The 14,871-nt window shown below is 36.7% G+C and overlaps 1 protein-coding gene across 1 annotated transcript in view; it reads left to right on the top strand.

Moving 5' to 3' along the window:
- Positions 1–14,871, top strand: part of SLC1A3 (solute carrier family 1 member 3) — a 65,997-nt gene that overhangs the window by 14,537 nt on the left and 36,589 nt on the right. Inside the window, exon 3 of the mRNA XM_058823268.1 lies at positions 4,381–4,518. Coding sequence (XP_058679251.1) covers positions 4,381–4,518 — 138 coding nt within the window. The remainder of the gene's footprint in view (positions 1–4,380; positions 4,519–14,871) is intronic.

Genomic DNA, 14,871 nt, shown 5'->3' with positions numbered 1-14,871 from the left:
TATTTCCTGTGTAACTTGAAATAAGATTGAGACCAGTTATTGAAATGAATTCTCATAAGAACTCATTTCAATAACTTAGACCCTAACTTTATTGCTTACTTCATCACACTTTGATGTTAATGTGTTAAAGACGTTTTGTATAGAAGGTTGTGTAGGTTTTTTTTAGCCGTAGAAGCATACCCATAGTTGTTAAAGTCCAACATGAAGATTTGTTTTCTTTCTGGTACCCAGCGACTAGAAGTGAAGATTATTGGCCATTCATCAATATAGTCCTATTTTTGGAATAAAGAATTCCAAATCCTAACTACCATTTCGCCATTTCCATCCCATTATCCTAACTGCCAGAACTATTTCCACCTTCTACTTCTTGCAAGTTTCACTGTATTCATACATCTTGAATTTCATTTTGATTCACAAAAAAACATTGGTATAAAATCAATGCAATAATTTTAGCTTTTTAGATTGTTCTGATTTACATCAGGATCATCTACAAATAAATTTTTCCATAAACTTAACTTTATCACTATAGTGGAAAAATAAATTTTTCCATATACTTAACTATCGCTACATCAAAAACACCTCAAAAATCCGTTTATAACTCTAAGCTAATTTACCTTTTAATTATAAACTGTATAAATTATTTAACAATATGGTCTCTTTGCTGCAGTGCAGAAATGGTACACTATTAACCATTTGAGAAGTCAGGCTCTGATAGTGTTGATTAGTTGATCTTTTCTGTTACAAAGGGTGCACAGAAACCTGCACAACAGGTTGTGGGAGCCTGTTTCACACAAGGCTTTGTCTCATTACAATTTTCAGAATTAACCTGAAACTTGAAACTTCTGCTGAGAAAGGCCAGTTCCAGTATGTAATCTTCCCAGTCTTGGTCGTGAAGAACTAAAACTCCTGCCACACACAAAATAGTGGATGGTTGTTGGAATACTGCACCTCTTCCAAAGGTTTAGTACCTCCCACCAGGTCTTGGTTCAGGACTTTATTTTGATGCTTTGCCATTGTGCCTATTTTTACATCATCATTGTATGCTGCTATCTCACCATTTGAAGCCTGTGAATGCTGGTTCTAAGAAGCTAATTCAAAGACAAAGTTACTTTGCCAAATTTGAGTTTTCTGTCTCAAGAATTTTGTTAATTAAACTTTGTCAGATGGGATATTATACCCACTGTTTAGTTATTCAGACTTGGAACAGAAAATAAAGTTCAATCTTAATTTATTCCAAAATCAAGAGGGACTGGTAAAATCATGCTGTCCTGCATTCATTATCAAACCCTACAAGGAGGAAATAATTTGTCTAAATTTCTTCTTGTTCTGTGTGAACACAATCAATTTTCAGAAATATCTGTGAAACAGCTACTGCTGTATCTATATTTCAAGCAGGGAAACTGAGTCAGAGAAAGGTTCTCATGTCTTGGGCATGACTGCATAGAGATCAATAGCAGTGCTAAGGTTAAGGCTGAAGAATTAGTAGTTGTTGTGTGTTGACCCATTTCAACATAATACACTACCAGGGCACATTTCTTTTCACATTGCAGAAATTCTTTCTGTAAACTGCAGTGCTGGGAAACCCTGTAATTATGCACAGAGCACGTTAGGACAAAAAACAGCCAATAATTTTTGGCTCAACAGGTTTACGTGGAACTTTAGAAACTCACTCTCGCTACCAATAATATTCATTCACACAGCCATCTCAGGCCACTTTGTGCTGCTTGGATGGTAGTGGAATAGATAATCAAGCCCTTATAGCATAGCATAAGGACTAGTTCTTATAGCAGCCTCAGAAACCCTTACCAACCTCAGTGAGGCTTTGTACTAGTGCAGGGATTAATTCATGTGGAACTAATTGCAGAACTGTGGCCTAAGTAAGAAACCAGTCTAGCTCTGTTTGCTTGTTACCCAGTTGTCAAAATGTAGTGCTCATTAAGTGCAGAAACAAAAGTCCAGATGGATTCTTTATATCTGAGAAATGCGTTTCTCATAAAAAAAGAAAATAATGAGTAACTCAGCAGCAGAATTTAAAACTTTTTCGAAAAGAAGAGAAACTCTCAGGCAGGTCTTTTAAGCAAGAATTATTCAGGGGCCCTTCTTCTATGCATTTAATTATGTCATTTTACCCCCCCCCCAAAAAAAAAATTTATGCAAAGTGCTCTTTAGCTACCTGAGACCACAGAACATGAATGAGACTAAACAAATGCCTTCTAGTCCTGCCATTCTTTTCCATAACACCAACTCCATGCTCGGTGTCATTTGCACTCTAGTTACTTTTCTCTCCATCCTGTAACGCTATGCTCTAGAACACAGTTCTATTTTCTGTTCTATGCAAGACATTTCTGGACTCCTCTTGCTTAACCAACCTGGTAAAGTCCCTAAGTCATGATCAAACAGTGGTCACTAAATTGAGAGTTACAAATGTTTCCTTTCACCAGCAGATGTCAATAATCTGGTGCAGGAGGCATGACAGCATATTTTAGCTAGCAAAATTTGGCATGGAGATATTCTCTGCTCTATGGAAATACCAATCAAAAATCAGTCTTTAAATAAAAGTAAAACCACAAAGACTAAGAATTGGAACTAGCAGTTGTCAAAATTGTTCAATGTTACAGCATTTTCAGGATGTACTCAAGTTCTAGCATGACCTAGAATGGATCTGGAATGCTCTGCTGCCTAATATCACTGAGGAGCAGCATCATAGAACATTTTACGAAACCTGAGTCTGTCTACTTTTCAAAAAGAGCAGTCCCACTCTTCTCTGAGGCACATATGTACCAGGGAAGGCACCAACCCCTGTGTGGCCACACAAAATAATTGCATCAGGGAATTGACTTGGCTGAAAATTAACCCAGTAAAATAAATTCGTTTGCTGCAAACCCACTGTGATTTGCAGCAGGATCAGTTGTCTGATCCAGCTTTCTACACAGTTTACCCAAATGCCAGTACCAGACAGTGGTGAAGAACATGGAGTCTTGAATGGAGAGGAGAGATAGTTGAGTTTCACGGTGTGTATGGTTAATGTGTTCCAGATAAAGCCCGGTGTTATTTGGCTGGGTATAGCAGTCCTACATCAGATAGGCACCACTGCCATTTAACAATTGCAAATTGTAACTGGCCATGTCAGCTGACCAAATAACTAAATAAATATGCAAACAAAGCAGTTGGTGGCAAATACAGGACAAAAATCTTCAAAGTTGTAGCTGGGAAGTTTAGCTTTCCACACATGAGCCCACCTATGACTTCCATTTGTAAATGTATCTCAAGCACCATTTATCTGTTCCCAGCAAGATAAATGGCTCCAGGCACTCCCCTGCTGCTGTCCCTCAGGCATTGAAACCCACCACTTAATCATCCAGTAAGGCCTTTCAGCCCTGATTATCTGCTTCTTTGCAAGTATTCCTGAAGGTAGGCATGGGTGGAGATGCTTACCTCCTGCTTCTTTTTTGACTTCGAAAAGACTAAACCACAAGGGGATTCTCAAATATGTCTGTCCTGGTTATCTCCTTCAATCTGAAGCACATCTGTAGGATCAGGCCCACAGAGTAGACAGGCATGGACAAGACTTCTGACTACTGGTAGCTAGTATGTATATGCATTGCATATAGGATTACACTCAAAATCTCAGAATTCAAGACACTTGGCTGTAGCAGCAGGGATTGCTTCTTTTCATTAGCACTCAAGGTGTACCTTTGACCAGATTTACCAAGGTGTACCTGACCAGGTGTTCAGTAGTCCAGATTTAAAAAAACAGCAGCACAAAAATCATTCTAAATGACTGTGCTGATTCTGGCCAAGAGAGGGTTAATTGTTGCAGCAGCCAGGAGGGGGCACAGCCAGGACCCAGGGGTTATTCTATAAAGCCTGATGTAATTTTTGGGGTCAGGGGAAGGGGCCCCTTCTGGTTCTTGGTGCATGTTTGGGATTTCTGCATGGTGAGCACTTGTCTGTGAATCATTCACCTCTTCCATACTTCGTTATTAAAATTATTACTGTTCTTTTTCTTAGTTCATTGCTGTCTTCAGTAAAATATTATTGCCTCAATACATGGTGTCTACATTTTGTGCCTCCAGCTCTCCTCTCTATCCCACCACAGGGGGAGGGAGCAGGGGGCTGAGCAAGTGGGATGTGGTTTGCAGTGTTTCACTGGGAACACTAAATTGGGAACACCATTCCTAAATGGCAATAACTTAACATTTTCAGGAGAGCTACTCGTAGATGATACCAGAGAAAGTAAATCAGCATAGTAAATAGTGCAGGTTACAATTAGATATGTCCAGCACAGATGTTTTTTCAGATGCTTTACAGATGTTCATGTTCAGATGCTACTGCTTCTTTAAAAGACTGAGTAATGATATCTCTTTTCCCTCCCTTCAGGTGTAATCCTGGGATTTTCTCTTCGATCATATAAGATGAGCTATCGGGAAGTGAAATACTTTTCGTTTCCTGGAGAACTACTCATGAGGATGCTGCAGATGCTGGTCCTGCCTCTAATTGTATCCAGTTTAGTCACAGGTAAACAAAGAAAAACAAAACAAAATACACCCCCACACACCCTCTCTTGAATAATTTTACAAAGATGCACACACCAAAATCAAAAAAGTGAACATTCTATGTCCTAGAACTGTTATAATCTGCAGAAAGCCATGGCATTGCTATTGCTGCTTTAGAGACAATGTAAGAGGAGGTTTGAATTAATATACAGAGAAAATGAAAGTTGGTTTTCTAAATTCATAGACAGACTAACAGCACAAGCTACTATATGCAGCTGCTATGAAGCTGACTCTGTACTCCACTCTCTTCTTTTACTATCTGAGCAGATATTTCCTCCACAGTGTCCTATTATTATCAAAGATAACATATCTCAAAGACACAGTGCCAAAACCCAAGAAAGTTGAAACTGTTGATTGTGGGGAATAACACACGCCTGTAACCACAGATATGCAAAACATCTGTCTGCCTCCTAGTTTTCCAGCAATAGATTAGAAAAAATGGAATCCTGTAATAGAATTGTTTAGGTTGGAAGGTACCTTAAAAATCTGGTTCAGTCCTCCTGCCATGGGCAGGGACACCTCCCACTAGAGCAGATTGCTCAGAGCCCCATCCAATTGTTCTCTGACACTACCAGCCATGGGTCATCCACAAGGTCTCTGGGCAACCTGTGCCACTGCTCCATCACACCTATAGTAAAAGATTTTATTCCTGATATCTAATCTAAACTACCTTCTTTTAGTTTAATCCATTTGCTCTCCTATCACTACAAGTGCTCTTTAGGCCCTTCAGGTACTGGAAGGAGCTCTAAGGTGTCCCTGGAACCCTCTGAGAGCAACCCCAATGCTCTCAGCCTGTCCTCATAAGAGAGATATTTCAGTCCTCTGATCGTTTTCATTACTTCCTCTGGACCCACTCCAATGTGCCTGTGTCCATAGGGGATAGATGGAAAGTCTGGAAGAAACTTAATTCCATCAGTTCTGTTTTGTTGTCTTCTGGTCAGAAGCTCTAACAAGCTTTGAATGCTCTTTACCAAGTTGTTCCTTTAACTAGTGATGTAATATTTAGTTCCTTATGGTGATGTATGCCTTGGCATTCCATGCAAGTTTTGTGGCGGACCTCTCAGATTTGTTATGAATGTTTAGGATACACCTGTGATGTATTTATTCTTTCAATTATCTGAAGAGAAGAAGGTATGGATTTTAGTCTATAGACAGCTTGGAGAACTTAATTAAAATCACCCACTGCTCAGTCCTAGTATCTAAAACAAAAATACACTGCCTCCATTGACTGAGAATCCAGATAATAAGTTGTTCTCTATTTAATTGATTGTCAAATATGTTAATGTAAAGGTCTCTTAAAAATGCAAATGAGCAGAGACTCGCATGTTCAGAGAAATCAAAGGTGTGTACAAGTATAAGCTGTTCATTCAACAGCAGAAAACATGGGTATTCACAATTACAAAATTCTTATATTAAAGAAAAAAAAGTGAAGTTTGTTTCTATGCACACACATTATATGGATACTGAAACTTAAATGAACACTGCAACTAGGGAGTATAAGTTTTGTAGGAGAAATAAGGGTAGGTTTTATTCCCAACCACTATATAGTTTTGTTTCATGTCATAGATTCTCCCATCTTCTTGTCCCTTTCACCTGCAGAACTCCGTGGGTTGGCAGGACACTTCAGATAGAAGAACCATTAGAAGTAGAAAAAGGGAGATATTTATCCCTTTTCAATGTCAGCTGGCACTGCTGCTCAATTTTGCAGGATGAATTATTTCAGGAAAATATATCTGATCAGTTCTCAATTCCTTATAACTCTGCAATCACACTGGTTCTCTGAGAGAGCTCAAAGTAAATCAGGAAACTAAGCAGATCATCCTATACAGGGATTTGAATGATTTTCAATAATCTAAGTAGAAAAACTTTGCTCAGGTAAAGATCAGCAAACTCATCTTAGATGGTCACAAGCATCACAAGGAGCTGGACTTTTGATGAAACCATCTCATTTGCTGTGTCACCAGCTCTCAGGAGAGATTTTGTGAAATATCAGAAAAATTAGTTTCCAAGTAATCCTATTCCAAAAAGAATCTTCATTCTCTGGAATCTAACAAAACCCTTCTTTTATGTGTTTTTCTTTCCCTCTAAAGCCCTTTATCCTTTTTTTCTTTTTTTTTTATAACAATTTTTCTTTATTATAGAAAAGCAAAGAGAATTGCCAAATTCTCTTTGGCAAAGAGAAATCTTCTCTACTGGGAAGATGTGCCTTCCTATCATCCACGTGCCTTGTGATATTAAGTGGATTATACTTAGAGATCCCTTTGAAGTAGAGACAGTAATTTTTAAGGTGAATAACAACATTTTAAAATTCTTTAGTTGGGTAGGCAGCAGTCAGAGAAAACTCAATGCAATTCACAAATGGCATATTTAATTTTGTTCCAAGAATCATTCAGTACTGCAAGACTATACTCTTTCTCATGGGAATAAAATACTTTTCCATATTATTCTAAAACTTGTGGAAAAAAACTCCTTTCTACACTGAACAATGCCTCATTTAGCATACAAATTGTTTTTGTAAGAAGGATGTTTTTACATATTTGCTGCAGAACTCTCATACTAAAATGGACACATAGGCATTAGTTAATATAAAAATAATAATTAAATATAACTTTTGCAGGTGTACTACTGTGCAATTTTATGCATGCTTAAATTCTTTTTTTACATAGGATAATTCAGTGGATTAAAGTCTTATACTTCTCAAGTTAGTCTTCAGACTACTCAATATATTGAAGGCAAATCTCTTATTTCCTGTATTTTTTGTGGCAAACAAAGTGGATGCCTCTTAACTAATCTCAAAGTGACTCCTCCAGGCCTTCATCCTGATAACATACTTGTTTCTTTCAGTTGTTAATTATTTGAATAAATATTTTGCTGTTTGCAGGAGCAAAAGTGTCTCCTAGAAATTATATCCTGGGTTTCCTTTTGTATTTATGCAAGTGTGATGGATGTAACTGTGGCAAAACCATAAACTATGGACTCTGTGGTATTAGAAACAGGCTGGGGATGGTTACATTCCCTTGCCAACTTTGGGATTGTCAAAGTTAGAACAATAAAATCCAGCTAATAGTTAATGCACTGTTATAGAAATAAAAGATAAATTGAGAAACCGAGGACTTGCGCCATTCAGGTAAACAGTTCTGATGGTTATTCACAGACCTCAGGAAAATAAACTATGCAAGATGAAGTCAATCCAGTCACATTTCTTTAACCCTGGTTTCTGTATTTCATGAAAGAAGCAATGCAGGATCACTTTCAGAGGTTTTTAGTCACATTTGCCTTAAGACTTACCCCATTGCCTGTGGTTCAAGCAGGTGTGCAGCTTTCTCCATGAGATTCTATCTTCTGACGAGTGTTTTACCAGGCATGTACTAACATCTGCTTGGGAGAAAATGGAGGTTATTTGCATACCATTCACCATCTTTTCATGTTTGTAGGAAAATATTATTATATGCATGTCTATATTATTTATTTTTGTGGTCTAGACACAAATTCAGCTCCATACTCTATGTTGGGTTTATTGTGTACAGTCTTTAAAATGAAAAAACTCCTATGTCATCATTCCCAATGGGGATCTCATATAAAGTCAAAGGCAAGATTATAACATGGTATATGAGAGGAAATGTAAATAACCAAATAAATAAATTCCAGTTTGGATTGTATTATGGCCAGGTCTTAAATATGAATTTAAATATGAATTCCTATGCCAACACAAAGCTGACAATTTTGCTCTGTTTCTGTTTTGAATTTGCAGCAGCTGTAAGAGAAAAACTATTTTATGTTTTCTTGTTTCATTACAGCTTAAACCATATGACATGAAAATTGCTTTACACAATTATTTTAAAATATACATTGTCCCTAAAAGGTACATAAAACAAATATATATGAATATGATAGCAGTTATCATCATGAAATAGCCAAATCCAGAGAAAATTGCACCAGCAATAAGAGCACTATGCATTAACATTTTTAAACTGTTACACCAAGATGATCATGAAATTGAAAGTCCAGTCCTTAAAACTGTCCCACAAATTTTTTCTGCATGTTTCAGTTATTGACTGAATATAATGCAATCAGAATGAGGTATCTTTTCTTTAAAAAACCATTTCTTTCCTGAAATCCCTTCCATGAAAATGATTCACAACTAGTCTTTATGAAGAGCATAGTTTTAACATAATATTAGTGAGAAATATTAAAGCTAGAGAAATTTTGTGAGGGATATTTTGCACAGTTCTAGACAGGGTTCAGTTTAATAGACTTCTTCTCCTTCCACAAAATTTTAAGAGCTTGGAATTTACTTTTACAGGGACAACTGCTTTTAAGTGCAAGTGAACTGGTATTAAATTCCGTGCAATTATTTCAGATATCTTTGTCTGGTAAATCGTAGCAAAGCATAAGAAGCCCATTCTAGACCTGACACTAATTTTTGCTGCCCGCTGCACAACACTAAGTCTACAGTTTGTTTACTAACATACATCACGATAGGGAAGGAGAATAGGAGTATAGAAACAGTAAAACCGAGGTCTGCTGGCTCACCAAGGATTGTACAGCAATTACAGAACCAAGCAAAAAGCCCATTTGTGAGCACCAGTACAACACACTAGACAATACCGATTGTCCAAACTGCTTATGGGGTAACACTAATACGGAGGAAATAAGTCTTAACCACTTACAAGGATTTTGTGTGAAAGGTTCGGTAAAAACACAGACCATGGATCCCCTGCCAAAAATAGAAGGCTGTGTGGAAAAACAGTTTAAAAGAACGAGCATGGAAAATTTACTTGAACGTAGAAGAACATTTTAATATGTACTTTGTATAATATCTTAGTTTAAATTTTTTAACTTTGTAACTCAAATAATGCAGCTATTGTTAGTGGGTTCTGGAAGAAACGAACTTCCCTGCCTCTGTAGGATTTCAATGACAGTCAACAACACTGAGTACTGCAGGAGACACGAGTGATTTTTTTGGGGGCAGACTCAGAGACACAGGAATTTTTCCTGAAAATTTATGAAAATGTTCATAGTAGTTACTGCTACACAAACTATGGAAAGTGTTGCCAAAGAGAAGAAAGCTGGGATTTCCATGGATGGAATCTTCTTAAGCAAACTCTGAAGTGCATACAATGCTTTTGAGTTTTGCTATCAAAGGAGTGCAATGGATGGTGCCTGTTAAAAACATCCAGTAAGGAATAAGGTGTTTATCCTCAGTGAGATAAAATAAGACACACAAAATTACTTAAGTAATAAAACAAAGCACTCTCAGAATTCACAACTAACCGACAAGTGGTAGCTGCAGTTGCTTAAAATTGCCTACAATGAACAAGGGTAATGTTCAAACAACTGAACTTGACATAGCCTCCAAGTCACTCCCTTACCTAAATCAGGAAAAATGCAGCATCTGGACATGAGCATATTCTACTGCAGAAAAGCTATTTTTTTCCAGTTGCTACTTGTGGATGTAAAATGTAGAAAGTCAGTGCTGTGACATTTGGTACAACCTTAGGAAAATCATGTTTCCCTTCTGCATCTCTGCTTTCTTTCTCCTTTCAGATGGACTGCTGGTGAAGTGTTCTTAGGTTTTTTTATAGATATTAGGCAGAAAAGAAGACGATTGTATGTATGCGAAGGAAATTTTAGTAAAGGACATTTTAGTAAATGAAGGATAGCTCAGCAGATCCATATAACTATTTTAGTTACAATGATGGACTTAAATTAGGGTGTATGACAGGGGACTATGACGCAGTGACTCAGCCTCCCACATCCAGACAGCAGATGTACACTGATGTACACTACCTTCTGTAAAGGGATAATTCTAGAAAATAGTCCAATGTTATTAAACTTAAGAAATTAGGTTTTATATTTGCCTTTTTAATGTTGGAATGAGAAAGTAAATGACCCTTGAAGAGTAACTAGATGCAAATGCTATCAATCATATCAAACCCCTAACCTCTACTAATCATTAATATTTTCTTTGACAACAGCAATCTCCTTTATTATTATAATAAATTAATAGCAGTAAACATAAAGGACCAGAATTTTTAATTTGCTCATCTCAACCTTTCACATCAGAGCACACAACAGGGAGGGACCTGTGCATCATCCCTTCAAAAAAGGGGCTGTGAAAGCAGCGCATGTCTAGGTTTGTTGAAGCAGGACCCACACTGCTTGAAGCCTCTAAGAAATTCCTGTGTTGTCCTATCTGCTGGCTGACAAGTGCCCTGTGGAAAAAAGTCTGTCACCCACTACAAGGCCGCAGGTGCTGTCTCATATCAGCTACAATATTTATGGTAATTTCAACAGATGGAAGGTCTCTCATTCAGGCAGAACAGACCTGTGGAGCCAGTTAATTCTCTCCCAAAGGAAAAAAAATGAGAGACCTGGCAGTAATTCCCTGTAATTCATTCTGGCAGAACAGACACATAGCCAGTACCTGAGAAACATCTTAGCACTCATAGTTAAGCTGGAAGGAAAAAACATTAATAAAAGTCAGTCTTACACTTCTGTGTTTAAGAAAAGTTTAAGAAATAGAGCATTCCTGATTCAGTTAATGCAGTTCATACACAAAAACCAAGAAGCAGTTATGCAGTATTTGGTCACTTTAGCCAGCCACCAGAGCAATGAACCCATTTTCCAAATTCCAAAATTTGGCATATTTTCTGATTTTTCAAAAATTCTAACTTTTGATGGTCCATAGAAAGAATTTTAGAAGTCAGAATAATTAATACCCACCAAATCAATAAAAAGTTTTACATCCATTTCAGCTGACTCCAGTTATAGGGAAAAGAATTAATAAATTCTCTCTGAGTAAAGCACTTCTTGGATTGTCAGTGAATTTGAGCTGCCTATGTATTTGTATAGGGATATCTCTATAGAGGAATTCCATAGACATGTCCTGTAGTATGAAGCCTACTATGAGTAACAAATTCATGGACATCCGAAGGGTGTATTGCTTTTTCATTTATGGCTTTCTTTTAAGGCATAAAATATTATTTTAAAAGTAATTTACCTTCTTTCTAGGCAACTCTTTCCTCTTTCTCTGCCACCCAAAGCTTTATAAGCACATCAATATTGTAAAAGCTGAACTACATGGCAGCTTTAGTTTTATGCACTTGTACATTTCACGCACAAATGAATTCATGCATTCATATGGATATTTGCATATGCAATTCACATAACTGAATGACAGTTATTTAATTTGAACATTTACATACTTAGAGAAAATAAAGGAAAAGCCATGCTTTGATTTTTGTGTGTCCAAAATAGAGACTGTCTTAAAGTGTGGGCATATAAACTACAAAGTTAGTAGAGATCCAGTCATCTTGTAAACAGAATATCCTGTCAGGTTAAAAAATCAGTTGAAGAAACATCACAAATATTGATCCAAGTTCAGAAACAGTTTCATCTGAAAATAGCATCTTTATACTAGATTTAGGCCAACAGAAGCTAAAAATATACAAGCACTCCTCTATAATAAAACTATTTTAAAGACCTTCCCTTCAGTAGATGTATTTCTGTATAAAACAGATGTCTATCAAGTCTGGCATATAGTCTTTAATAATCATTACTTATATAGGTACCCACAGGTGACAAGATTTGAACCTTCTTAAATTGTTACACTCTGCAGTTTTAAGGTACTTAAAATAATCTTAAATATTTTGGAAAAATATTTTTAAATTTAAATTCTGAGTTTAAATAACAGGCAGTTGCACTTAAAATCAGAAGGAAAAAAGGCAGCTTAGGAAGTATTCAGCATCTAGAAACATCAACTTTCATGTAAAAATTCTAAAGAAATCATATTCAGATTCTGAGTGTGCTAGCAATCAGTTAGGAAATAAACTACACCTAGCATTTTACAAGGCATGGAAGCCAGAAAATCATAATGAAATGTCATAAGTATTTGTACAATAAATATATCTTTGGGTAGAACATCTTCCTCAAAAACTGCCATACATCTCAACCTATGCAAATGCTAAAAGCAAGGACTCCAGAAAAGCTCATAAAAAGAAATATTAACTAATTTCTGAAACAATTTGGCAATACGGAATACACAAAAATCTATCCTCACAAGAGCCTATGGGAACAATTCTTAGTGAATTCTTAGTCAAATTTGACCAAGAATTAAAATGCAATAACAGCAGAGATTAAATTCCCACACAAAATAAGAGTCTGTATAAGATAATATTTGATTATACCATAAAAGAGAAAACCTAAGCAGGACACAGAGCATTCAAAAGCAGAAAGTACAGAGCAGCATGGTTTTTGAAGTCTGAGTCTGTGAGAGCAGCAGAAACAGCAGGGGTGATCAAGAACAAAGTCTACAATAACTAAAGATAGTTAAACTCAAAAGCTCCACTAAAATAATTCAGTTTAGCTAGTGGTCCTTAATTGAAGGCTGATTTAAACTTCATTGCAAAATATAAGTTTAGTTGCTGCCCAAAGTATTGAATAACAGGTTGTTATACTTTTATTTAGTTTGCATTCTGCACGAGATTCCAGCTGAATTAACAATAGGGATAACCTCCCACCCACAAAGATTTAGTTTTGCTTTTATGTCTTAGTTCAAACGCATAACATCAATACTTTGCTTGCTGACAAAGCAAAAACTATTTGAAAGAACACATAAAAATTAAAGCATCTTGCCTGAGCACTGGTGGACCATTGTAAAACCATACTGTCTTTTTCTTAACATTTCAGTCAAGGCAGAAGGACTGAAAATGTATTAGGGAAAACTTAAAGCACTTTTTTTGAGTTTAATACAAACTATTTTCTCTTGGTTACAGAAAAACACCAGACCTGAAACACAAAAAACCCTCAAAAATATTAAAAATCAGCTGTAAAGTCAGTTACATTAGTTTGTAAACAGAAATTTTGTACAGCAAAATGTCCAAACTGCAAAACCACCTCTCAGCATTTTGAGAATTAGGACACTGAGCAAGCATTTTGTTCAGGATATTGAATACTGAAACTGTAAAGAATGATGTCTTCAATAATGAATGAGCCTGTGACAACCTGGCAGATGAACTAGAATGGTGGCAAGTGCAAAGTAATACACCTGGGAAAGGGAAATGTGCTACACCTAATCAGGAGTTCTCAAATGGGCAATAGGACAGGCAAGAGTTCTCAGACTCACTGTGGGCAGTCCAGAGAGGGGGACAGGGCTAGAATGAAGTTCCAGTGAAAGACAAGGAGGAATTAAACAGACTTCATTTCTTTGACTTGAAAAAAAACAGGCACAGAAGTTGCTGTAAAAGTCCACAGAAATCATTAATTCCTTGCAGAAGCTATAATGCAGTGGCTAATTATTACTATATCTCCTAACTGTATTTCACAATAAAGGAAAAATAGGGTGTCCTAAGAAATAACAAGAGCATGCATTTCTATTAAAGACAAGGAAGTACTTTTTAACCTGACACAATTCAGTTCAATTATGTTAATAGCTTCAAATTAAAATCAAATTAAGTAAATAATTTAAATTAAAATTAAATTAAAAGAGTTTGCAGATACAGTCATCACTGGCTAATAAATTTGGAAACTAGCAATTTAGCAAGGCCCTAGATCCCACTGCTCCCTTGTTGCAGGGAGGGCAAACAAGGGCAATTTACTCTATCTTTTTCTTTTCCTCTTAGTCCTTCAGTAAGAACCTGTTGTCAGATAAATGTGAAGACAAATGGGTTGGACAACCTCTGGACTAATTTTTATCCCATAGTTTTGTGTTGGTTTTGCACTCCTTTCTTTACAGATTGAAAGTATGTCTCACTTGCTAAGATTTCACCTCCCAATTACTCCAAGGCATTGACTGCTGTATAGAGTTTCAGCTTTATGGCACAGATAGCTCTTCAAGAACCAGTTCAAAACCAAGGAAACAAACAATTGCAGGACTTAAGAATCATCTCACCTTACCCAGACATTAACTCACTCCACTGGCATGAAATTGGACTTCAAAATAAAACAGCCAGAGCAAGCCACCATGCACTACAGAACTGGTAGCTCTTTATTATTCCACTTCTGGGTAACTTAGAAATAGCAACAGTGTAAGAGCCATTATCACATTATCAAAATATAACAACAAACAGCCAGAAAATGTGGGCATAGTTACCTACATGCAGGCTTCTTTCAGGGTTTATCAGCTTTCCCTTTCCTACTCCTTTCACCTCCTCAACTCTCCCTTGAACATTGTGATCCACGTCCTCCTTTCCTACATTCAAATATAGCACAATTTCATAATATTTTCTTCCTTGCCAGTCTGTCTTTGCTGTAACTGCTTGTGAAAACTGAAAGAATCCAAGGAAGAAAATTCCTGAGGCTGAATTTTGGGAAC

Source organism: Ammospiza caudacuta, chromosome Z, assembly GCF_027887145.1.
Source record: "Ammospiza caudacuta isolate bAmmCau1 chromosome Z, bAmmCau1.pri, whole genome shotgun sequence".
NCBI classification, from domain to species: Eukaryota; Metazoa; Chordata; class Aves; order Passeriformes; family Passerellidae; genus Ammospiza; species Ammospiza caudacuta.
This window is presented reverse-complemented; position numbering and strand designations above follow the sequence as displayed.